The 24,637-nt window shown below is 37.0% G+C and overlaps 2 protein-coding genes across 5 annotated transcripts; one reads left to right on the forward strand and one right to left on the reverse strand.

Annotated features, from left to right (window-relative positions):
• Positions 1–7,295: 7,295 nt before the first annotated feature.
• On the forward strand, positions 7,296–18,959 carry LOC126696629 (integrin-linked protein kinase 1). Of its 2 annotated transcripts, none has more exons than XM_050393326.1 (12): positions 7,296–8,057; positions 9,089–9,163; positions 9,712–9,807; positions 10,641–10,726; positions 10,865–10,985; positions 13,389–13,468; positions 14,364–14,426; positions 14,609–14,727; positions 15,172–15,257; positions 16,466–16,587; positions 16,941–17,052; positions 18,319–18,959. In XM_050393326.1, exons 1-12 carry the CDS (start codon positions 7,695–7,697, stop codon positions 18,340–18,342), a joined length of 1,347 nt encoding a protein of 448 aa, XP_050249283.1. In that variant the 5' UTR covers positions 7,296–7,694; the 3' UTR covers positions 18,343–18,959. The 2 variants fall into 2 exon arrangements, with proteins under 2 accessions (XP_050249283.1, XP_050249282.1); XM_050393325.1 differs by having other exon boundaries at positions 7,297–8,057; positions 18,198–18,959.
• A 794-nt stretch (positions 18,960–19,753) lies between these two features.
• LOC126696627 (ATP-dependent DNA helicase PIF1-like) lies at positions 19,754–24,376 on the reverse strand. Of its 3 annotated transcripts, none has more exons than XM_050393324.1 (2): positions 22,134–24,376; positions 19,754–20,284 (listed from the first exon to the last, which is right to left on the reverse strand). In XM_050393324.1, the coding sequence occupies exon 1, from the start codon at positions 23,986–23,988 to the stop codon at positions 22,408–22,410; it is 1,581 nt and encodes a 526-aa protein (XP_050249281.1). In that variant the 5' UTR covers positions 23,989–24,376; the 3' UTR covers positions 19,754–20,284; positions 22,134–22,407. The 3 variants fall into 3 exon arrangements, with proteins under 3 accessions (XP_050249281.1, XP_050249280.1, XP_050249279.1); XM_050393323.1 differs by having other exon boundaries at positions 19,754–20,344; XM_050393322.1 differs by having other exon boundaries at positions 19,754–20,593.
• Positions 24,377–24,637: the final 261 nt, after the last annotated feature.

The raw sequence follows: 24,637 nt of genomic DNA on the forward strand, positions 1-24,637 counted from the left end.
AAAAAGACACGGGTTGAGTTGAGTTGGGGTTTTAAAACTTTTACGAAGGGCGGCGGGGGTATTTTCGGGAATGTCTTAAACCGAATGGCGGTGACCACTTGGCATGTGGCCACGTAAAGTAGCGTTCGTTGCGCGCGATATAATACTCGCCGGTCTGAAAGTTGTGGAGTGTGGTCACATTTCGCTTTGATTTGGGCCCAACCGAATTGGCCCAAATTGAAAATTAGGCTTTGTTTTGACAACCAGATTTTTTTTTGATAACTTGACAACCAGATACTGGTTTTACTTAAGGATTCCGAGGCTACTAAGCATATGTTTGAATATTGTTTATTTTGTTAAAATTAAAAATTTAATATTGAAAGTATTGTAAATAAAGATAAAAATTAATTAAAATAGTACAATAATGCCCATGAATAGTAGTTAAAATAAGCTGAATAGTGAAATAATTTTAATTTTTTATTGGTATCCAAACAGAGGGTAAGGATTTTTTCTTTTTGGCTTAATAAGAGGCTACTAAATTCAGGCCGCATAGTCAAGAATTCTTACTTGAACAGTCCACTTATATAGTATTATTAGTAGTTAATACACTAATAATCATAATGTATAACAAAACTATCAAGAGAAACACAAAATAAGGGTAAATTGGAAACTACACCCCCTAAAGTTTGGGATAATTGAATTTTAAATTCTAAAATTTTATAATTTAGATTTTATCCCCTAAAATTTTATTCCATTTGCATAAGCAACCTATCTATTTATATATTTTGTTAAATGCAACATAAACTTACAATGTGTGTTTAGTTTGTCCTATAAAATAATGTCACATCATTTTTGCATCATAAAAAAATTATAAATGACATGGCATTATTTTATTAGATGAGTTAAACATGCGAGACAAATTTATGTGGCACTTAATAGAAAATATGGATGAATGAGCTATTGATGCAAACAAAATACAACTTTAAGGGGTAAAATTCAAAATTTGAAACTTTAGGGATGTAGTTTGCAATTCAGCTAAAAAAAAATCAATTAAGAAAGAAGTTGAATTAAAGGAAGGGGATATTACATTTTATTAAAATTAGCTATTATCCCAATTGCACATCACCTTTGAAACTATTGAAATGCACGGTCAACTCTCTAATTTCAAAATTGTATGTTTTGCTATTAACTCTAACAAAATTTAGTATTGAAAGACGAATTTACCCCTTAACCGTTTGTTTTGTAGAGAGGGATGGATTTTTTCTTTTAATGCTAAATTCTGTCAGACTTTATGCTAAAACAAATGGTAGGGGAATATTGCAACATAATTATAACTTTAAGGGATCAATTGTGTTTTTTTGATAATTTAGGGGTTAAGTATAATCGAAGTGATAGTTTAAGATTAAAAAAAAAAGGGTAAATGTTTCTTAAAAAAACAAAAGTGTAATTTGCCATAAAAGTAACAAATGCCAACTTTCAAGAATTATAAATTCTACTCTATTTTGCAATTATCAAATTATTATTATTATTATTATATATAAACACACACACATAGACACAAATTTAACATTTTTGAAATGCTGCATATAAAGGTATGTGGTAATAAAAAGAAATGAACATGCGTTCAAGGGTCATATGCTATGTCCATAATCTTGCTTCTTTCTTTTTACTACCATATACTCCTGCGGATACAAGTATATGACAACCCTTTTTCTTATTGTTTTTAAAATGTTAAGAGTGCAAGTGATAAGTATTATTCAGAGAAAAAAAAAGTGATAAGTATTGTAGGGACACGATTCGCAACGAATCACAACAGTGTTGGGTTCGCACGTGAAAAGGCCCAGACAATATCATTTGTAGAGAGTGGGTTTGAAAGGCTAGGCCTTGATTACACGGCGGTGGGTTTTTTGTGGTGTTCATACATGTTTTAGGTGTTTTCACCCCTGGAGTCTTTTTCTTGGAGGTAGACTGGGAGGCCCTCCTTTTTGGCCATTTTTCCCCCAATCCCTTATCCAGATTACCTACTTTTTCTTTTATACTAGCCTGCGTTCGCTTTCCTTCGTCCACGTGTAGGGTCAAACTTTCCATGACTGATACTTGTCCTGTCAATCCAAACCCAAAGTCGTTGGGGATGGTTGATAAAGCTGAAGAATACGGCTCTGTTAGGTCAGAGCCTTGCATGGGAAGGGTAGCTTTTCCTAGATATTTTGGATTTTCTTTCAAGTTTGTTCCTATACCGTTTTTGCCCCTCTTCTCGGTGGAACTTTGGGTCTGCCAAGGACTAAACTGTCCTCGGCTGCATCTCCGGGCCATTTTGTGCTTTATATTGTCAAGTTTGGGCCATAGCCTTCTTTGGCTTGGGCCTTTGGACTCCCCATGAGTAAGTGGGCCGGGCCCATAAATTATTGGGCCTCACAATAGCCCCTCAAAACCCTGCTGTCCGACCTCCTGGTTGGAGAGGGGGGTTTTGGAAATGCCTAGCCTTTATTATGGCTCATTTAATTCAGCCTTTCACTGACGTTGGCGTTTCTCCACCTGCCCAGGAAATGTACCGGTCTACGAGATGTTCTTCTTAATTTATTTGCGATACGCTCATGCCGTTTGGTTATCCGGAGCGTGTCTTTAATAGTTTCCTTTCACGAGACCCCTCAAATTTAATGGTTACTGATGGTGTGGGGGAGCGGAACGGGCATATTCCTGTTTGCGGATTTCCTTGGAGATCTGAACACATTAAGTACCCTCCTCTTCGTCCCTTATATAAAGAGAAAAGACAAGAGTTGTTTCTCCCATACATGAATCCCTTTAATCCCCAGGAAGTTTGAAACCCTTAGATTCCTCCCAGAGTTTACTTTTACCCTCTGATTATACCTCAACCTGTAATACGTTCACCATAGTCATAAGCAATGAAGGAGCCATTCCCTTACCAAAAACACCATATTCTAATAAAGCTCGAAATGGCTCGGTCAGGGCAAGGATGGCGGAGACTCAAGATTTGTCTCATTTTCCTTTCAGCCAAAATCCGAAGCAGGGACTTGTCACGTCACACTTTCGGCGTGACTGAGCCGAGGACACCCATTATCAGTACCACCCGCTCTCTCATGAGCATATCTAATATGACATCAGTGTGTTAGGAGTCAGGACTGGGGCAGGGACTAAGTGCCCCTGCTTCTTCCTCTCTTCGTTCACTGGCGCCTCCTTTTGCCTCTCTTTCTTCTTCTTTCCACCACCAGATCCATCCTGGTGCTTTTCCTTCTCCCTCTTTTACTCCTTTTTCTTTCTTTTCATCTCTTCCCTCTTCTTCTCCTCCTTCTTTTCATTCATCTCCTCCATCTTCCTCATTCATCTCCTCCATCTTTTTCTAAAGAAGGTCCTTCTCTCAATATGGGCGATACTGAGGCAGAGTTAGGAGGGACTTCGGAGACGAATTTAAAAGACACCTGATCGTTTACTTATTTGTATTGCTGATGTTTTTTTTTTTTATATTGTTTCGGCAGTTCACCTTTTGTATAGGCTTGTTTAAGCCCCTCTTTGTACGTTGTAATACATCTTCATATTAATAAAAATTGTTATCATTTTACTTCGCATGTTCTATCTCTATGTTTTTACAAATTTGCAAGTGCTGTTCGGCACAATAATATAGCATTTGAATCAATGACAACTAGGGCTAAAATACTTGCTAATAAAAAGATGTCACCATAACTTTAATAGAATTGTTTGGCACAACAATGTCGACCTGTGAAGAACGATACTTACCCCAAAACATGCCGAGATGAGAACTGGATGCTCTATGCAGTGTAGGAAGTAACCATCTGAAGACATATCACCCTCAAAATGAACAGCCCCCTTAGGCTACTGAATAGTGGGGCGTTTCGCCATCTTCTTAACACTCTTATTGGCCTTAACCTTTTGCAATATTTGAGCCGTGGACTTTCCCCATCCAATTAGTTGGTTCCCCCATAGGCTTGAGTCCGAGGACCATACAAGGCCTTGGTTCTGTCCAAAACTTGTATTTTCTTGTAAGTAGTTGGTTTCCCCAGAGGCTTGAGTCCGAGGACCATGCAAGGCCTTGGTTCTATCCAAAACTTGTATTTTCTTTGTAAGTAGTTGGTTTCCCCAGAGGCTTGAGTCCGAGGACCATGCAAGACCTTGGTTCTGTCCAAGACTTGTATTTTCTTTGTAAGTAGTTGGTTTCCCCAGAGGCTTGAGTCCGAGGACCATGCAAGGCCTTGGTTCTGTCCAAGACTTGTATTTTCTTTGTAAGTAGTTAGTTTCCCCAGAGGCTTGAGTCCGAGGACCATGCAAGGCCTTGGTTCTGTCCAAGACTTGTATTTTCTTTGTAAGTAGTTGGTTCTTTGTAAGTAGTTGGTTTCTCCAAAGGCTTGAGTCTGAGGACCATGCAAGGCCTTGGTTCTGTCCAAAACTTGTATTTTCTTGTAAGTAGTTGGTTTCCCCAGAGGCTTGAGTCCGAGGACCATGCAAGGCCTTGGTTCTGTCCAAGACTTGTATTTTCTTTGTAAGTAGTTGGTCTCCCCAGAGGCTTGAGTTCGAGGACCATGCAAGGTCTTGGTTCTGTCCAAAACTTGTATTTTCTTTGTAAGTAGTTGGTTTCCCCAGAGGCTTGAGTCCGAGGACCATGCAAGGCCTTGGTTCTGTCCAAGACTTGTATTTTCTTTGTAAGTAGTTGGTTTCCCCAGAGGCTTGAGTCCGAGGACCATGCAAGGCCTTGGTTCTGTCCAAAACTTGTATTTTCTTTGTAAGTAGTTGGTTTCCCCAGAGGCTTGAGTCCGAGGATCATGCAAGGCCTTGGTTCTGTTCAAAACTTGTGTTTTCTTGTAAGTAGTTGGTTTCCCCAGAGGCTTGAGTCCGAGGACCATGCAAGGCCTTGGTTCTGTCCAAAACTTGTATTTTCTTTGTAAGTAGTTGGTTTCCCCAGAAGCTTGAGTCCGAGGACCATGCAAGGCCTTGGTTCTGTCCAAAACTTATATTTTCTTTGTAAGTAGTTGGTTTCTCTAGAGGCTTGAGTCCGAGGACCATGCAAGGCCTTGGTTCTGTCCAAAACTTGTATTTTCTTTGTAAGTAGTTGGTTTCCCCAGAGGCTTGAGTCCGAGGACCATGCAAGGCCTTGGTTCTGTCCAAAACTTGTATTTTCTTTGTAAGTAGTTGGTTTCCCCAGAGGCTTGAGTCCGAGGACCATGCAAGGCCTTGGTTCTGTCCAAAACTTGTAGTTGTTCATTTACTTATTTATTCTCTAAAGGTTAGCTCCTCGAATAAGGTGGAGGAAGTCAGCTTGATGTTTGAAGCCCCCAGACTTGCCCACGCCACTGGCACTACGAGGCGTAGCCCCTAGTGGGAACTTATGTTGGAACAACAACAATGTGTCGCCAGTCATAAAGGCATCCTCATAGACTCTTACTCGACAAAAGCCTAACTCCACTGTCGCCTGAGCCAACACGCAAGCCTTCCCCACAGACGGCGCCAATTGTAGGGACACGATTTGCAACGAACCACAACAGTGTTGGGTTCGCACGTGAAAAGGCCCAGACAATATCATTTGTAGAGAGTGGGTTTGAAAAGCTAGGCCTTGGTTACCCGGCGGTGGGTTTTTTGTGGTGTTCATACATGTTTTAGGTGTTTTCACCCCTGGAGTCTTTTTCTTGGAGGTAGACTGGGAGGCCCTCCTTTTTGGCCATTTTTCCCCCAGTCCCTTATCCAGATTACCTACTTTTTCTTTTATACTAGCCTGCGTTCGCTTTCCTTTGTCCACGTGTAGGGTCAAACTTTCCATGACTGATACTTGTGCCGTCAATCTAAACCCAAAGTCGTTGGGGATGGTTGATAAAGCTGAAGAATACGGCTCTGTTAGGTCAGAGCCTTGCATGGGAAGGGTAGCTTTTCCTAGATATTTTGGATTTTCTTTCAAGTTTGTTCCTATACCGTTTTTGCCCCTCTTCTCGGTGGAACTTTGGGTTTGCCGAGGACTGAACTGTCCTCGGCTGCATCTCCGGGCCATTTTGTACTTTATATTGTCAAGCTTGGGCCATAGCCTTCTTTGGCTTGGGCCTTTGGACTCCCCATGAGTAAGTGGGCCGAACCCATAAATTATTGGGCCTCACAAGTATTATTTAGCAAAAAAAAAAAAAAAAAATGATAAGTATTATTTAGGAAATGAATTATCATCTAAAAAAAAGTGATGTTAGAATTGATGAAGTGCAAATCGTCAGTCTTTGTAAGTGTGTCCAGATGGAGCTGAGTCCTTGTCTGAGTCCCTACAAATAAGAAAAAATGGCTCCCTTAAGGTGGTCGTCGGTGTGGTTTTTACCACAACGTCTCCGATGCCAAAATCAGTATTAGGAAGCCTTTTAAGAAGAATATCAGAGTAACTATGAGTGATTTTAGGTGTGTCTATGTATCTTTTGTTGAGGTTGTGAGGGGTTATATGTTTCCACTCCTCCTAGCCGTTGTGGCTATTATTGTGGTTTTAATGCTTATTTTGGTTAGGGACAGAACCAGGATTCATACTTGGGGGGGCCAAAGCTTAAAACCAAAAAAAAAAAATTATGAAAATAAAAACTAATATTTATTTCATATTCAACAAAATACTACCTACAAAATAAGTATTTCTTAAACATTTCATATTATAAAACACATCAACAAAGTATAACATATAAAATAAGTGTTTCTTATTTTGTACGTAATTAGTCCATATTTATTTATTTTTTATTTTTGGTTTTGTAGTTAAAGGGGCATAAATTTTATTTATTTATTTTCTTGTAAGTCAATATCTAAATATTTTAGAGAAGACAAATATATATATATATATATATATCTATATATATATATATAAAAGGGCAAATCTTAATTTTTTTATACTTTTTTTTTTTATTTGGGGGGGGAATGCCCCCCCCCCTCTTGCATAGTGTAGGTCCGTCCCTGATTTTGGTAACGCTTTATACTCAGTAATATATGCTTTGATGGGCTTCCAACGGTCTGTACAGCTAGTCTCGTAATCGTCTGTAGCATTATTGATTGCATTGAGTAGCCTCCTTACCTTCGTCGGTAACATGGATCTATTGACGGAGATATTTGCTTAGTTCATCCAAGGGTTTCATCGGTCCCATCAAGAATTATTAAAAAGAAAAGAAAAGAAAAGAAAAGAAAAGAAAAAGAAATCAGACTTACCCATAGAAGTTTACAGTTCACACTAAACAACAGGTTGAAAAAAAAAAAACAGTTTCCCTCCAGAAAAAGAAATACTACAGTAGTATTTTTTTGGGAATAAAAGGTAGGGAAAAAAAGAGGGTTGGTGCTTATCATTATTCCTAGAAGGAAACAAAAAAACGTACAAGCCGGAGGAAATACAGTTGAGAGAGAGAGAGAGAGATGGGACCTCACCCCACCCCAGGAGGAGTCGTCCTCAAAATCAAAGACGGTATTGACTGAAGCGACCCCCCCGTAGACTTTTAGGCTTATACAGTAAAATATGATATACTCCGTCTTTGATTCTTCTGTACCATCAAACAGGATCTTCTGTCTCTAGCAACTACTAAGTAAAGAAAAAGAGAGAAACTCTCAAGAAAGGCAACTCACTCTCTCCTTCTCCTTCTTCTTATCCACCATCTAACACGCTATCATATATTCCCTCTTTTTTCTCGGTCTTTCTCTTTCCCATTACAACAACCAAATAACTCACAGCGCAGACTACTGTGTACTTGTACATGGAGAGAAATCCAAATCCAAATCCTAATCCTAATCCTAATCCTATTCCGCCAGCTCGGTCCAAGATGATGAGGCAGTCGTCTCTGGCGCCGGAGGGTGAGGAAAATGCGACGGCGACTTCAACTGATGGGGCGGAGGCGGAGGAGGCGATTGATTCTAGAGTTGGACTGATGTACTTGGCCAACGAGGGTGACTTGGAAGGGATCAAAGAGCTTCTGAACTCCGGCACCGACGTCAATTTCCAAGACATCGATAAGCGAACCGCTTTGCACCTCGCTGCCTGCCAAGGCAGCACCGATGTCGTCCAATTATTGCTTGATCACAACGCCGTCGTTGACGCCAAGGACCGCTGGGGCAGCACGGTAATTTGCTGCCTTCTAAATTTTTTTTAACGATTTTTTGAACAATGTGTTTGGTTGAGATAGAGTGACGGATTCAGTACTGTCAAACTGTTTATGAACAGTTTGAGCTGACAAAACATTGAATTTATTTATAGTTACATTTTTATATGTAAATTTGTCTAAAAATATATTTACATAGATTTAAAGTTAAATTGTGTTAAGTTTGTAAAATAGTTCTATACGATAGCAAATTATTATTTGAAGTTTACTGATAATATAAACAACTCATTCGTAGTAAAAATTCACAGATTATTGAAGGACTAAAAAATTTTAGTCGTGGTCTCACTATATTATAGGAAAGAATAAGTTAATCAAGCAGCTCACCTTCTGTTTTTGTTTTACTGTTACGAATTTTACTGTATTTATTTTATTTTATTTTGGTCAAATCTGAAAATGTTTTTTTTGTTGACCATAAAATCTCTTATAAAATTTTGTTAAACGTTTTATTAAAAATAATTTGGTAAATTTTTTTTGACAAAAACACATAATGGCTTTCCCCTCCATCTAGTGGTTGATAGTCGGTCTGGTGGCTGGGAGGCACCAATTTTGGTGGTTTGTGCTTGAAAAATTTTATTTCACACCAAACATTTAAAAATAATTTCAAATGACTGAAAAAATTTTACATTTGAAAACACTTTACATCAAAACAAACCAAACGGAATGTCTTCATTGGTAAGAAGCTCAAGCTTGGTTCGCGGTCGATATTAAAACTAATTGAACAAGCCTGAGCTTTTAATACTCGACTTGGCTTGGCACACACAATTCCTCTTTCTTTTTTTTTTTTTTTTTTTGGTGTGTGTGTGTGCTCGCGCGCGTGCGCGCATGTGTACAAAAAGTTAGATATGTTGTTAACCAGTTTAGTTCCTTAAGTTTGTAGGACTTGAAAAGCTGATAATAAGTTGAGACAGCATTTATGCTATGAAATGTAGTTCATCATCATTTTTAGCTTGCAGATCTTCTCGCTGGAAAATGATTCTTGGTTTATCTTACAGCCTCTTGCAGATGCAGTGCACTACAAAAACCATGATGTTATCAAACTTTTGGAGAAACATGGTGCAAAGCCTCCGGTATGTCTTACTTGTCTTCTATTATGTTTGAATCTTATTTTATTGTGTACTTTTATAGCCCTTACCTTTGTTATGATCTTAGTGTCTCATATGGATTAAGTGTAAGTTTAACCATGTGTTTATAAGCTCTTGGGTACCCTCCTCTTGCAAGTTGGTTTTCAAGGGTGAGTTTTACCCATAGGTTCCTAACATTTGGTATCAGAACCAACCACCATGTTGAGTAATCGAACGTAACTCATTTAGTATGGGATCAAATGAGTTACGGCTTTGTGGTCGAATCTTGGAGGGGGGCGACTTAGAGGCTAGATTTGTGGACGTCGGCTGCAAAGCGTGGTGGTATGTTATGATCCTAGTGTCCCACATGGATTAAGTGTAAACTTAACCTTGTATTTATAAGCTCTTGGGTACCCTCCCCTTGTAAGCCGGATTTCAAGGGTGAGTTCTATCTATGGGTTCCTAACAACCTTGTTGTGTTTGTTTCTTTATCGTGCTGTGAACATTCACTTTATATGCTTATGTATATAGTCACCTTGAATTTTTCATTTTAGATGGCTCCCATGCATGTGCAAAATGCTCGCGAAGTCCCAGAATATGAGATTGATCCTAGGGAGCTTGATTTTTCTAACAGTGTTGACATAACAAAGGTAACATGTCAAGCTTTCATTTCTTGGTAGCTAATATTCTTATTTTTCTTATTTTATCTTTTTTTAATATATATATATATAATTTAACAAGAGGAGGGTTTAAAGTGATAGTTTAGTGGTAATAATATTCTTTGTGGTGCCTCATGACTGTGATTTGAACCCCACCTCCCCCTCCCCTACTATCTACCTATAAAAAAAGAAAAAGAAAAAAAAAGGAGTTGAGAAGTTAGTGTACACAAAAACCTTGCAAGATATTCTTATCTTCATTGATTTACTTGATAATATACTTGGAATTGTTGAACACACACACACACACACACAAACATGCATGCATTCTCTTCTCCTCTTCATTACCTCGATAATTGTGCCTGAAATAGTGTAACATGTTGGGTTTGGATAATAGTTCTTTAATTGTTTAAACTCTTAGCAATCTATGTCTTTTGTGACATTTTGTAGTAGTTGTAGAATATCTTGAGTGAGTAAAATTTTAGAACTGTTAAACATGTGGGATTTGTTAGTTCAAAGATGTTATTATCATGTGATTTGGCTGATAAAATATATTATTCATACAAATTTAAATAGATGATTTTAATAATCAAGTCACTATTGTGGAATTAATAATTTGGCTGTATTTATTATTTCTAATTTTAATGATATAGATGTTGTCCTTAAATTCTGAAGATGGCTCAACTGTATATGTGGCATCAAATTAGCAAGTACATGTATTAATCTCTCAACAATAGTGATCTAAATTACCTACTTTTTGACTTGAGGAATTCTGCTTTCTTTATTTCTAAAACTATTGCATATTTTCTATTTTTAACATATGACAGGGAACCTTTCGCATTGCATTATGGCGTGGAATTCAAGTTGCTGTTAAAACTCTTGGGGAGGAAGTCTTTAGTGATGATGATAAAGTGTGGGTTGGCTTATACAAGTGGATTTTATTTCTCCTTTGTTGTTTCTTTTACTATTTATTCCAATTTAGATAGAAGAGTTAAACTTCACAAATATCTTTTATAATGATTGGATTTTCAATATCTTTATGGCATCTCAGGGAGGCATTTAGGGATGAGTTAGCACTACTTCAGAAAATACGCCATCCAAATGTTGTCCAATTTTTGGGTGCTGTAACCCAAAGCAGTCCGATGATGATTGTCACGGAATATTTACCCAAGGTTATTCCTCTTTTTATATCCACCATAACAAGGAAAAGTTTAGCTTCTAAATTATTGGAATATTCTGATTATTTGTTCCTAAATCCTTATTATTTTATCATTTTGTAAATTTGCTTTGTCTTTTCTTTGGCTATATATTGGTGTCATCATCTATTAGCATGTTGCTTTTTTGGTGATGCTGAACTGGTAGTGTAGCAAATAGAAATAACAGGGAAAATAGGGTACTGATCATGAGACCCAAGGCTTCACCACCTAGCAGTGGTTGGAATTGCCACCAAATTATAGATAAACTCTGATGCAAAGAGCACTGCCTCACGATTGCTAGAGCATCTTTTTTATAGGGCTACCAGGATTACGTCAAATCATCAATAACAAAAGTTTAATAAAAAAAAACAATTAAATCCCATACAATTCTCAAATAAGAAAATTCTGAAGTGATAAACTCTAAAATAATCGTGTCTGCACCAACTGGTTTGGTAAAATAATGAGGAAAAGTTGATTTGGGGAACTTCTGCCTGCACTAGAAATGACAATTAACAAGCCAGTTGGGAAATTTTCAAACTTTTTTAGTAATACCGTGTGAGATGCCTGGATAGATATTGAGTTGAGACACACTTAGACCCTAATAATTATGCACTACATGTGAGTGTTTTTAGGCATCCTACATAAGGATTTCAATGCTTAGGTGGGAGTTATCGATGTCTAATGTATGTGGAACTTTGATGAATGTCTGGCACAGTACATGTCCAATTGCCAAATTAATCTGTTTTTGAAAAAGCATCTAACTTAATGAACTGTCTAGCAAGTAGTTGGTAAAACCCACCTCCTTGTCCTCAGCGCCCCCAAAAAAACCCTTTTATGTCATTTTTTTTGTTGCACCAGTATTTCAAAGTGAAGTGAATTGTCTAGGTGAAACTGATTGATGTTTACTTTTATCAAAAGAAACAGAAAACTAAAAGAAATGTGAATTTAAGGTTGATTTTGATAACATTTTAAAGAAGTGGAGATTAGTGCAAAATAAAATATTGGGGAGAGAATACTTTGGGAAAACTCCAATTGAGTGGTTAATATAACGTATAGGTACATTACTTGAGTAGACTCCAATGGGTTTGAGTCCAATTATATTATATTAACCACCCATTCTTCTCATTAGGATTCAATGTGAGACTTCCCTACTCAACTAACCATGCTACTCACACATGATTATTCTAATGAATCTCCCCCTTCATTTGCAAGCCTCCTCCCCCTTAAACGAAAGCCTTTTCTTTACAATCCAAGTGCATGCATCACCATCACTAATAGTGTTCCCTTTACTCAATCATGAGTGGGGCAAACATGAGAGTCTTCCTTGCATAACTATGGGAGTCACCAACACGCACCTAGTAGAACCTTTACTAAACCATGGGTGGAGAGAATATGAAAGTCTTTCTTGTTCTTCTTTTTGTAATTCATTAATAAACACTTGCCCTCAAACCATTGGCTTTGATACCACTTGTTCAGGAGATATAACTCATTGGGCAGACTCTAACTGGATAGTTAATATAACACATAGGGACACCATTTGACCTAGAAGCTTAAGCCAATAGGTTTGGGTCTAATTATAATATATTAATCATTCATTTTTCTCAATAGTATTTAATGTAGGACTTTGCTACTTAACTAACCATGTTACTCGCATGTGAATATTCCAATAGAAATTTTGTAGTGATCATAATGATGAATAAAAGACTAGACAAAACACAACGATTGATATTGCTTTTTTCAGTACATCTAGTGGCTATTGGAACTTTCCTTTACTTTTAGGGTGAAATTTTATTCTTATTTATTTATTGTTATTATTTTTTGAATTTACAAAATTGTAAGCATGTGTTCAATATAAAACTATCCCACCCTAAACTTTCACTCCATTTACAATGCCCCCCCCCCCCAAAAAAAAAACTCCCCCTCCTCAAAGAAAAAGTATCAATTTGCTTTATTGACACCTGAATTTGAGAGAATTGTGTCCATATACCCCTTACCGTTTAAATTTAGAGTTAAATTAGATGGGCATTATGGATTTTCATTGCAAAGAAATGATGGTAGTTTTGTAATTATACCCAATTATACACAAAGATACGATTCTTTCAAATTGGGGTGTTGATTGAGCAAATTGAATAGCTTAGATGGTTTCATGAGATGTTTTTTCCTAATGTACATGGACCATATAAAACCAAAAAGGGGAAAGGGGGGGGGGGGGGGGGGGGGCGGAGAGAGGCAGTTTTATTGTTTTTTCATACTTGTCATCTGGCTGATGGTGTGATACTCATCAGACAAACTTGTTGATGTATTAAAATCAATTTACACCACATCATTTGCATGTGGAAATGATTTTCATACTTTTTGTTCAATTATTGTCTTTTGCAGGGGGATTTTTGTACTTATTTGAAAAGAAAACGTTCCTTAAAGCCAATAGTAGCTGTGAAGTTTGCACTTGACATTGCTAGGTCAGTTAAATGTTTTGCATGCTCAAATTTGTAGCAAATTCTTTCTGTTGACATTGAGAAGATTTGTGACCCCAGGGATTGACATGGAATCTGATGTTCCGATTAATTTGAATTTGGATTTGGATTTTACAAGAATTTTATTGGGAATTTGATATCACCAAAAAAAAACCAATTTTATTTGTAGACACTCTTATAGATCTTATGAATAAGGATGTTCAGGATTAAAGATTTTATTTGCCCGAGGGATTGCCCTATTCTGCATAAACTAAAAACAAAGAAGTAATTAAATAATCTGTTTAATAAATTGTAGGATACTTATATAAGAGCAGGAGAGATGTATAATACAATGGAAAAGTGGTGTTTCCCTTTCAAAACTAAAGGAAGAAAAAGAAAAGCTTGTTGACCTATTGGCTATTATTTTATTTTTGCTTGAAAAAAAGAGTGAGGGGTGGAGAACAATTGTGGAACCCTACCTAAGCATAGTAGCCTCTACTTGCTGAGGTATCAATAGCATGAGCAGCCTAGACAAGCTGGTTGATCTATTATTAGTAAAGTGACCCATAATTCTTGATTGAAATGGAATTATTGGAAGACCAAATAGTGAAAGAAGTAAAATGTTAGGCACCATCATATGATTAGCAAACCCACATACTTGAACCGATAAAATCAGCATTAGAAGTGTCGTCCTGTATCTTGCCATAGGTATTCAGATTTCAGCTGTTGGTTCATTGTTCTTTCTGCTGTTAAATGCAAATATTATGTAATTGAATTTTCCCTATATAAATATAGTTTGAATTTAGAATCTGACCCTTATTTGTTGACCTAGCTGATGCTTATTGGACGTTTTCTTATATCTTAACCGCCGAATCCTAATATACACTATATTTTTTTGCAGAGGAATGAATTACTTGCATGAGCATAAACCTGAAGCAATAATCCACCGAGATCTTGAGCCTTCGTATGTTCTCTACCCCCCCACCCCCCAACCCCTCTATCTCTCTGCCTCCCTCTCTCTTTGTTAGCTTGACTTCTTGTCCACTTTGCATGTTAAGCATTTTCCATAATATTGGTGTGAAAAATATGCATTATTAATATCAAAAGTATTGAAAAGTTTCTTGATGTTCACGAGTAAGATAACAGAAACCTACTGCGGGATGATTCTGGACATCTGAAAGTTGCAGACTTCGGGGTCAGCAAGCAGCTGAAATTTGCAAATACTGTTAAAGAAAACCGACCTATAACTAGTCAAGACGCATCTTGTATGTATTTTTCTTCTAATTCTGAATCTTTGCATCCCCCTTTGTTGCTTTTATCAGTTTTATGTATTGGTCTGGAGGGGCAGTTTGGGAAATTACAGTCATTTAATTGTCTCCCTACAAAAAGAGAGTAAAGTGAATTGTATCTCTTGGCAATTGTGTAAAATTTTTCAGTATGTTGCCATTTTCTGCAAAAGAGAGTAAGGCTACACATTTGGGTTTTGCCAAATGGTCCCTAAACACAGAAAATTCCCAAAGCCCTTGCAATATCTCAAATTCAATTAGATTAATGCATTGAAATCTGAAAAGTTCCTCTATGCTAATGGAAAGCGCTTTAAGATGTCTTTTGTGTTATATGCAATATATTATGTTGTATCATAAGTACTTGTTGTAGCTTCAATTGACAGGTATAACTGTTTTTAATGGAGTAACTATCTCCTTGAACAGGGCGATATGTGGCTCCAGAGGTTTATAAAAATGAGGAATATGATACAAAAGTGGATGTATTCTCTTTTGCTTTGATCTTGCAAGAGGTAACATTTCTCTTTTTCTCTCTCCCCTTCCCTAGAAAACAGACATAATGTAATAGCACTGCGAACAATTTGCATCAAGCTGTGTCATATTCAAGGACTTCTTTTCTTTAATCTTCTTGATATGCATTTATGCATCCTTTCTACATACCTTCATATGTATCTAAACCTACTGCCATCCATCCATTATTCTTCTTTAGCACCTGACTGAGCAACTACATTTTGTTTCTTACATTTCTGTGTTATGGGGCTCTCTCTCAGAAGGGTGCAACACACTGTGGTGGACCTTCTATTTGAAGATGACCCTGCCCAATTTGCATCAGTGAAGTCTCCTACCCTGAGATGACCATTTTTCTTAAATAATGTGTCTCGAATTGGAGTTCTCTTCAAGTGTCGATGACCACTGCGCTAGATGTAGGTCACCAATGTCCATAAACACCTAAACACACAACCTATCTCATCATGAACAACCATGATTGTGTTGGAAATGCCAAAAATAAATTAAAAAAACAGCCTAAAGCGACTGGAAATGGCTGGGAATCCCCACCAACCAACTAGGAAACAACCTACACAGCAGCCATGAACATGGGTATGCTGTTTCCACCACTATATCTTGACAACGACAATGGAGATGAAGATTGCATACACCTCACAACCTCAGTATGATCAACACACATTTAACCCAACTAAACTAAACAGAGTACTGATGAACAGGACCAGAACTAAGAAATGAAGAAGAAGATGACAGCATTGAGCAGAACTAGAGGCATATCAAATCCCCTGCTTTGTTACCATGTGCATGAAGAAAATTTAGAGAGAGGAGCTGAGAAAATTATACAGCCCTTAGCCCCTATCCACTTTTAAACGAGAGTTAGTTACAAATTGATAAGGAATATTCTTGACAATGACAGCTGGTTGGGAGACTTCATCACCACACTCTTTTAGAAGAATACAACACAAAAGTACCACTCATTCGATATTAGCTCTCTAGTGACTCCCAATCATAAGAATTATAATCTGCCCTCATTTCATTTAAATTTTATGATCTTTTCATTCATTTTTGTTTCGTTCATTGTAAATGGACTCTAATTTACTACACAATGTGATAAATGCACAAGAACAGCATCTGTGGTATATAAGTACACAAATTTTGATAAAAGATTTCAGTATTAGGGCTTGAAGGTAATATTTATCATCTGCTGTTACTCTAGATGATTGAAGGGTGCCCACCATTTTCTACAAATCCAGAAAACGAAGTTCCTAAATTATACGTCTCAAACGAGCGCCCACCATTTAGAGCTTCCACCAAGCAGTATGCACATGGATTAAAAGAGTAAGTCCTTCAAGTTCATTTGATAACAGCTGAATGAATTCCAGGAAATAATAGATGTTGAGTCAGACACTAATTAAGAAGGGGTAATTATCAATAAATATTGTTGTCCTTATCTTCTAATATCTTCTTGTATGCAATGCTCGTTGCTGATATGTACCTCCAAAAGGGGTAGTCTTTTTTTTCCCCCTCCAAAAATAAATTTTTCCTGTTTATTTATTTTTTAATTCTGAGTTGTCAGTTCTGGAGTCAAGGAACATGTGATTTCTTGGTATCATTCCATTAGGAATAATTTATTTCCTTCCCTTTCTCTTACTATTCCTCTGAAATAGCATGGTCTTGTGATTTGTCTACAGGTTAATTCAGGAGTGTTGGAGTGACGAACCATTCAAGAGACCAACATTTAGGCAAATAATTGCGAGGTTGGATGTCATTAATAACCAACTTGCCCAAAATAGGCGCTGGAAGGTGTGAACTCTTTGTGTTTATCTATCTCTGTTTGTGTGAGCCTGAATTTTATCAATATTTTTGAAGCTTGTCATTACACATTATTTTAAAGAAAAAAAAAAGTAAGAACCATGATAAATGCTCTTTACCTTAACTTCTAGTGATGTTCTTGTAATGAGGAAAATGGCATGGTTGGTCCTTGATGTCTTTACGAGGTTTCTGACATAGCAGTGTCCATGACTTAATGAAAATAGGAACATGTATTGCTGTCAAATGGCAGTTGAAATGCGCATGTAGAGTTGTTGGAAATAGGAAAATCCTGAACTACTTGTTAAGAAAATGAATATCTGAATTACAAATGCACTTATTAAGCTGGTTGTGACTGTCTTCCTAATCAATGGATAAGTCATAAGTCAATACACTAAAAATAGTCTACGCATTGTCTAGAACTTGTGAATGTTCTAGAGTCACAATCATGCTTTTAGGAACTAGATTGGACCAGCTGGTTGTACTGGTCAAACTGTCAACTGGCCTAAATTCCAGTCTGATCATACCATTATACCCAGATTGATTCAAAAACTGGATTGGTGCTCACCTGCATGACCTGCCACAGGTCATAAGGCTGTTAGCCCCTCTTTTAACTTCTGAACAAAAGTGCTAAAATTTAAATGTGGGATGACTTGAACCTGCTCATTCAAATCCTCTTATCACTAGGCTGTCAATGTCATTTTTGTAAGAGTTGTAATAGAAATAACTTTGTTATGCCAATGAGCTCTAGGTCAAATAGTATGTCCTTCCTTTGTAAGAGTAAGGTAGAGGATGAGGTTGTGGGTTCTAAACCCACTAGGTGCATGTGTAACTTACTAATAAATTTTTATTTTTGAACAAGTTAACATAAAAGCATAAAAAATTTAAATCCAACAACTTTGAACTCTTCTTTAAATAAAATCCAACCCGTCTTGGCTTGAGTTTCCTTATCAAAATTTTCTGGAACGTTTAGTTTTCTTGGTGCATGTGAAGTGGTGGATTTGCATGTTTGTAGTGTGTGTGTGTGTTTTTTTGATCAGGGCTATCAGGCCATCTTGGTGATTATTGCACTTTTTTCCCCCCTGAGAATTGGTGGTTATTGCACTTAAGCTTTTGGAATTCTCCTGTATCATCAACAGATTGGGGATCTTAACTGTTTTCGGAATCTTGAGGCCTTTATGAAGAGGAATCGTTTAAATCCAAGCATCCGATCATCTAGCTCCACAATCAGATGAGTAATAATTGCGTTAATGTGTGCAGAATTTCAGTTCTTTACCAGCGTGAAGTGAGGAAGCTTTCTGTGGCAGGTTTCTGTTGTGCAAAAGTACATACTGGTTTGACTTGATTTCATCTCACTTGTTAAACAATGTCTTTCTCGCATATTGAGTTTATTCTTTTGGGCCAAGGACTACAATTTAGACAGACATAGATGCATGACAGGATCACAGTTGCTACATATTGGATCCCGCCTACTCGATTGCTCGTCTGAAGAACCCGACTTTTCTTATGTTCTCATGAATCTATCTGAACTTATGGTTGAGTGGAAGTTTGTTACTTTAATTGGTTCTAGATGTTAATTAAGGTGTAGAACTTCTGGGATCTGTCCAATGAAACTTATGCTTCAGGTGATTTTGATTGTTCAACTTTGGTACAGAGCCTTCAATTGGATGGTAAGGCAGAGCAGTGTCATTGCAGTTTACCAAAAATCTCAGTCAAGAACAGGACATCAGGAGCCCCACTTTCCTTGTCTGTTCCTTTATCAATCTTTTTCTTTGGTGCAATTTTACTTGAAGTGTTCCCGGTGATAAGTGACTTGAACGATTCAAAACCTGAATGAATGATAAGTATGATAAGTTGATAGTATGAGATTTTCCAATATATGTAATTTGTATATTGTTTTCTGCTGGTTTGGCATTGAGTTTTCCTTCAATTAACTACAGGTCGTTGATTTTCTCCTATGGTAAATATGGACATTCATGTCGGATGTGCACTGTTTTGGAAAAAAGAAAATCTTCTGTCCAATGTCATTGGAATCGTTTTTTATTCAGAACTTTTAAATTGTTCTCAAGACTGCCTATTTCAATTCCGAGGTAGTATATCGGAATGAAGAGCCCTACCTTCACGTTCCAATCCCAGTGCATTATACCAGAAATATAATGTACACATGGGTGACAGACCAACAAGACCTGATTAAGCTGATTGGATATCAACTTTTACCACCTAAATACCTTTCTGCTTCCACAATCGATATAAGCTTCTTTTGAAAGAATTGTCATTAAATAACGTCAGCTATCCAATTGGGGAATAAATAAAGTTTATATCAAGTCTCACTGTTATTTCTCCAACTCTTCAATGCAATAAGGGGAGTAGGAACGTTTGACATTTTTCGGAGAAAGGATTTCCCTCCAATTCCTTTCCATTTTTAGCCATGTGTGACATAAACGTATTTATTTGATTTTTGAATGCCACGTCTTACATTTAAATAAAAATTGGAGGGAATTTGAGAATTGAATGGGAGAGGATCTTATCCCACGTTTCTCTTTGTAAATTAACACTATCTTGTAAGTTTAGGCTGCATCCATGCTATGGTGGTCTGGTTGCATAGGTGCTCAGATGACAAACTTAAAGGCCACATTACGTGCTGTAAACCAAGTGTCACTACACGAGAACAAAAAAAGCTATGCAAAGAGCCATCTCAAAAGCACAACAATCGTATTCATCAAAAAAAGCACAACAATCGCTGAGGGAAAACCTACGACATAAAAGAGCCACCAGGGTTATTACAAAGCCCCATTTAGAATGGGCATGAGCAATCAAATTACAATCACAATCCGATAAGAGGGTTCTAACCAGATCTTTGATGTCCTTTGTCAACTACATAACAAGATTATGAATACTAGCTACTACCGTTTGAAAATCACTCTCAATGATCAATGGAGAGAACTCCTGTACACTGCTGTCTGCCCTATCCACACACACATCTTTAACTCTCATCTGATAAAATTTGCAATCTAGTTTCAGGGGGTAGGACTTCTGATAAAATTGCCAGTCCAGCTCCAAGGGGCAGGACTTCGAATTTCTGATGCTACTCTCTGCTATAACATCTTGAGTCTTTAATGAAACTTCCAGCTCCATAGCTCATATCTTCTTCCACAAACTTGAGAGAGTCTATGCTGTAGGTTCAATTTATGTGCTGACTTTACTGAAAATTCACCACGTATTCCCCCTAGCCAGACAAACTCATCAGGCCTATAGGTAATTGGAATGGGCATCTTTCAAATTTCTTCTGCATATTTGTCATAAAAAAGTTGGGATATTTTCTCCATATCCCAATTAACTAATAGTCTAACAGGTCAAGTGAAAATAAAATGCTCCATGATTAGAGACCCATTTTTCATCTGCGTGCATAGGTGTGCATGTGTGTCCCTCCTTTGTTAACCCATAGAGATATACACCAAATACACAGCAGGCTCCTACTTCTGCTATTGCTTCAATCTTTTTTTTTTTTTTCCTTTTCAATCCCTAGAGGCTACCACTTTAACCAAAAAAAGAGAAGAAGTCAGGTAATGTAAAAGTATGAAGCACCATGCAAGCTAATCTTATATTGTCAGCAGAAGATGGATGAATGGGAAAGTTTGAGACAAAATGCATATTGCTTTTGAGCAGCACCACGGAGCCCAACTAGAATTTAGAAAATTGGCAAAAAGAAAGAATTATAATTTTGAGTTAATTGAAGCTCTCTTCCCTAAACTGTGTTTATTAGAGGTGTGCATATTTAATTATAAAATTTTGTAATCAGCGCTTTAATTCAAGATTAATTTGCAATGTTCATCCACCAGTTTATTCATTTTTAAATTATCATATTAACAAGTTAATTAATCTCAAATTAAGATATCAATTTATATTTGAAGCCGCACATTACAAGTACCCTCATAATTTAGGATTAAAAGATTACTATTAATATGCTAATTAAAGCATAGATTTTGATGGTAGAGTGAACATTGCAAAATAATGCTGAATTAAGGTATTAAATGTAAAATTTTGAAGTTTAGGTTGCATATCGCAAATATCCTGTTAGCGTAAAATAGATAGCTATAACTAACCCTATAATCTATTTTGTTAAAGGTCATACACATTATGAGAAATAAATACACTACTTTCATGTTTCACAAACCCAAATGGAAGGCAAGTTGATCAACCAATTAATGGAAATCCACCAAATAAAGTAACAATAGTAGTAGTTGTGCAATAGTAGTCAAGTATTATTATTAGTTACAGTGCACAAATGATGTGTTTTACAGAGGGGAAAAATGTAACAGAGAAAAATACCAAATATAGTACCATATGTATGTGTGTGGGGGTTGGATTCAAAATGTTACATCACTCAATATTTTTTAATTGGAAGTGAATTATAACAAATCCACTGTTGAATTACATTATTTTTATATATTCTCCATACTTACAAAATTTCAAGATAATCAAATATCAATAGCCATGTTATCAATTAATTGTTTAAATTTTGGTTTTTGTAGTTCAAAATAATACATAAAAGATAAGTTTATGGATAGAATTGGTAAATAAAATCCGATTGGTATGAAAATTAACTGCATGTTAAGAATATACAAAACATGTAATCCAATGGTAGGATTTTCAATATATGAATTCATTAACAAGTTATTGGGTAGTGTAACATTGCTTAGAGTTACAACAGGTGTAACTTGAACCTAACCCTATATATATATACATATTAAAAAGGCAAGGTCTAGTGATTCTAGTTTTAAGCTATAACATTACTGTAGGACATTTTTGATATCCCTCTGCTCCCTCCCCCTCCTGCACCTATGACCTAACACACACATTCATAAAGATACATGTGTGCACATGCATACCGTGCAAATACTTGTAATACACTACCATGTGTGCATGCATACAGTCATGTTGAACAAAAATGAAATTATTACATCCAACATTTGCATATTGATTGACATAAGACAATGTACATATTTGCTAAAAAGTTTGTGCGGTTAACATTCATCAAGGTAGTAATGAGGGATCTTTATTTTTTCCTTGCATACCTTACGCGCTACAGCAAATGGATTGAGAGATCAGTAGTTGAGGGCCAAAGCAAAGGACAAATAATCACAATTCACCTTCTTCTTTGACAAACATTGATGCATTCCCCAGTCTAAGGCTCAGTAAAGACTAAAGGGAATTTTTAAGATCCCACAGAAAAGCTGTAATTGGTTACTCTTCAGGCATTCAAAATTATTTACCACCATGTAAACTCAACTAAACTTCCCTACTAAGAACCTCAAAATTAGTAGAGAAATATCAGAGTATCTGAAATTTTCATTTTCTTTTTTGGCGTGAAGACAGGAATTCAGAAAGAGAAAAATGATATTTTGTTGCCCCATTGCTTCTTGTGTCTGTAACATGAGCTACCTCACTGCTCCGATCACTGATCTTGTTGGCTCCATCATTCTTGACTTCTGTATCTTGTTCACTAACAAAAACTTTGTAGAATTGCAAAACCTTTGGGTGTGCCTTAATCTTCGAAGGCCTAAAACCTTGTAACTTAAGGCCTTCTAAGCTTCTCACACGTGAAAGTGCTACATAGACCATTCCATAGCCAAAAGCACTGGATAGATTGGTTTGAAGTTTATCAAGAGTCATACCCTGGCACTTGTGAATACTTAGAGCCCATGACAGTATGAGGGGTATCTGCTTTCTTTCAGCAACAACTTTATCTCCCTCCATCACAACCCACTTTGCTGGTGTAATCACCATGGTTAGCCCTGAATCAAATCTGACAATTGGTAGCAGGTTGTCATAACACATGTCTGTCACATCCATATTCTCTGGCTCACGAAATCCTATAATTGTACCAGTGGCACCATTCACTAGTCCACGCCAAGTACTCAGATTCTTGATCAGCATCACCCTTGCACCTTCACAGAGGAAAATCTCATCAGGTGCTATTCCCTGATTGAGTTGATTCTTCCAAGGATTGTTACCACTATCAACAGCTAAATATATAGTACCCTCCTTTGCCAAGTCATCCATCCTCATCTGATTTACTGTTTCCACATCTTTATTCAATGGATATAGCTGTACCACTGAAGGATCTGACTCAGACTCAGTCACCGAGCAAGATTGTTCAAGAAATTCTATGTCCTGAGGTTCACATTCCCCTCTCCTTATACCCTGAAGCAGCTTGATAAATCGCGAATCTGATTGCCTAAAAACCTCAGTAAGCTCATATTGAAAATCAAAACTCGCATTCCAGCAGTCAGCTTCGAATGCAAACTCCTTGCCTGATGCATTCCACTTACAAAAAATTGGTGGTAGCTGAAAGAAATCTCCACTCACAACAAGCTGAATTCCACCCCACACCTCATCTTCACCGCGTATCTCTCTCGCAATGTATTCAAGATTCTCAAACAACTCTGCACCAACCATGCTAATCTCATCAACAACCAATGCCTCAACTTTTTTCCACCTATTGTAAGCCTTCTTATCTGAAAGAACCCTATCTAGCAAAGTGTGGCGATCCCCCACTCCAGGCCCAATGCCTGCAAACGAGTGCAGTGTTTGTCCACCAATAGCACATGCAGCAACGCCAGTGGGCGCTGTGACAAAGACCCCAGATCGGTGATGACATTTTTTCAACAGTTTGATAATATGATTAACCAATAATGTTTTACCAGTTCCTGCCGAGCCCGTGATGAACACTGAATTTCCCTCAGAAATGGCAGATATGATTTGTTTTTGTTGGTCAGTCCACTTGATTCTGGTCCTAGGTTTTCTGGGTTCACTGTTTTTGGTCTTGGTTTTACTCCTAAACCTATTTTGTGCAAATTTTGTGCTTTTCCCAGTACTATTGGTGCTAAAGTATCTGTATGCAGCTATTGCAGTGGTGATAAACCCCATACCTAATTTTTTTTTTTTCTTTATTTCTTGCAATTCCCTGTCTGGGTCTTCAAGGTTTTGCCAAATTAAGGTTCTTTTTCACTTAGAGGATAATAGCTATGAAATGCAGCATATAGCATGAAGATGAAATTGCATAGCTTTGAACTGAAATGGGATTTTTATTTCATATAAGCGCAAAGTGAAATTCCAAAAGAGAAGATGTAATATAATGAAGAGAAGTCTTACCAAATGGTAAATGGATAAGAGAGTTGTTGAGTGGCTTTGGCTTTGAGTTGGTACCAAGGGCTTAACCAAAATTGCTGTAATCTGGCACTGGCAGAGACAAAACAACCTCCATAGGAGGAAGTGAGAAACGTCTTCTAAGATGTTACCTAAAATAAAACAGTTCCATCTTTCTGGAGCTGCATCATATTCATACATGTTGTACTACTCTTTGGGCTTTAGCAAAGATGTCCAATGGTCATTGGGCTTACTGTTACTGTTACTGTTTGAGTTTTTGCAGGGTGGGAACTGGGAAGTATCAAATATCTATGGCAAACTTTGAATTTGGACCAAAAATCATACCTCAGGCCCAAGAAGAAGAATAAACAGTTTTTTTTTTTTTTTTTGAGAAACAAACACACACAAACACAAGGGAGAGGGAAATGGG

Source organism: Quercus robur, chromosome 8 (genome assembly GCF_932294415.1).
Source record: "Quercus robur chromosome 8, dhQueRobu3.1, whole genome shotgun sequence".
Classification (NCBI taxonomy): domain Eukaryota; kingdom Viridiplantae; phylum Streptophyta; class Magnoliopsida; order Fagales; family Fagaceae; genus Quercus; species Quercus robur.

What these genes read in the sequence shown, in the direction of transcription:
- LOC126696629 (XM_050393325.1), top strand. Translation starts at nt 7,695, where the DNA reads ATGGAGAGAAATCCAAATCCAAATCCTAATCCTAATCCTAATCCTATT. An exon ending in AGGACCGCTGGGGCAGCACG is followed by an intron (nt 8,058 to 9,088) that starts GTAATTTGCTGC and finishes TTTATCTTACAG; the next exon opens with CCTCTTGCAGATGCAGTGCA. An exon ending in CCCAAAATAGGCGCTGGAAG is followed by an intron (nt 17,053 to 18,197) that starts GTGTGAACTCTT and finishes TATCATCAACAG; the next exon opens with ATTGGGGATCTTAACTGTTT.
- LOC126696627 (XM_050393324.1), bottom strand. Translation starts at nt 23,988, where the DNA reads ATGGGGTTTATCACCACTGCAATAGCTGCATACAGATACTTTAGCACC.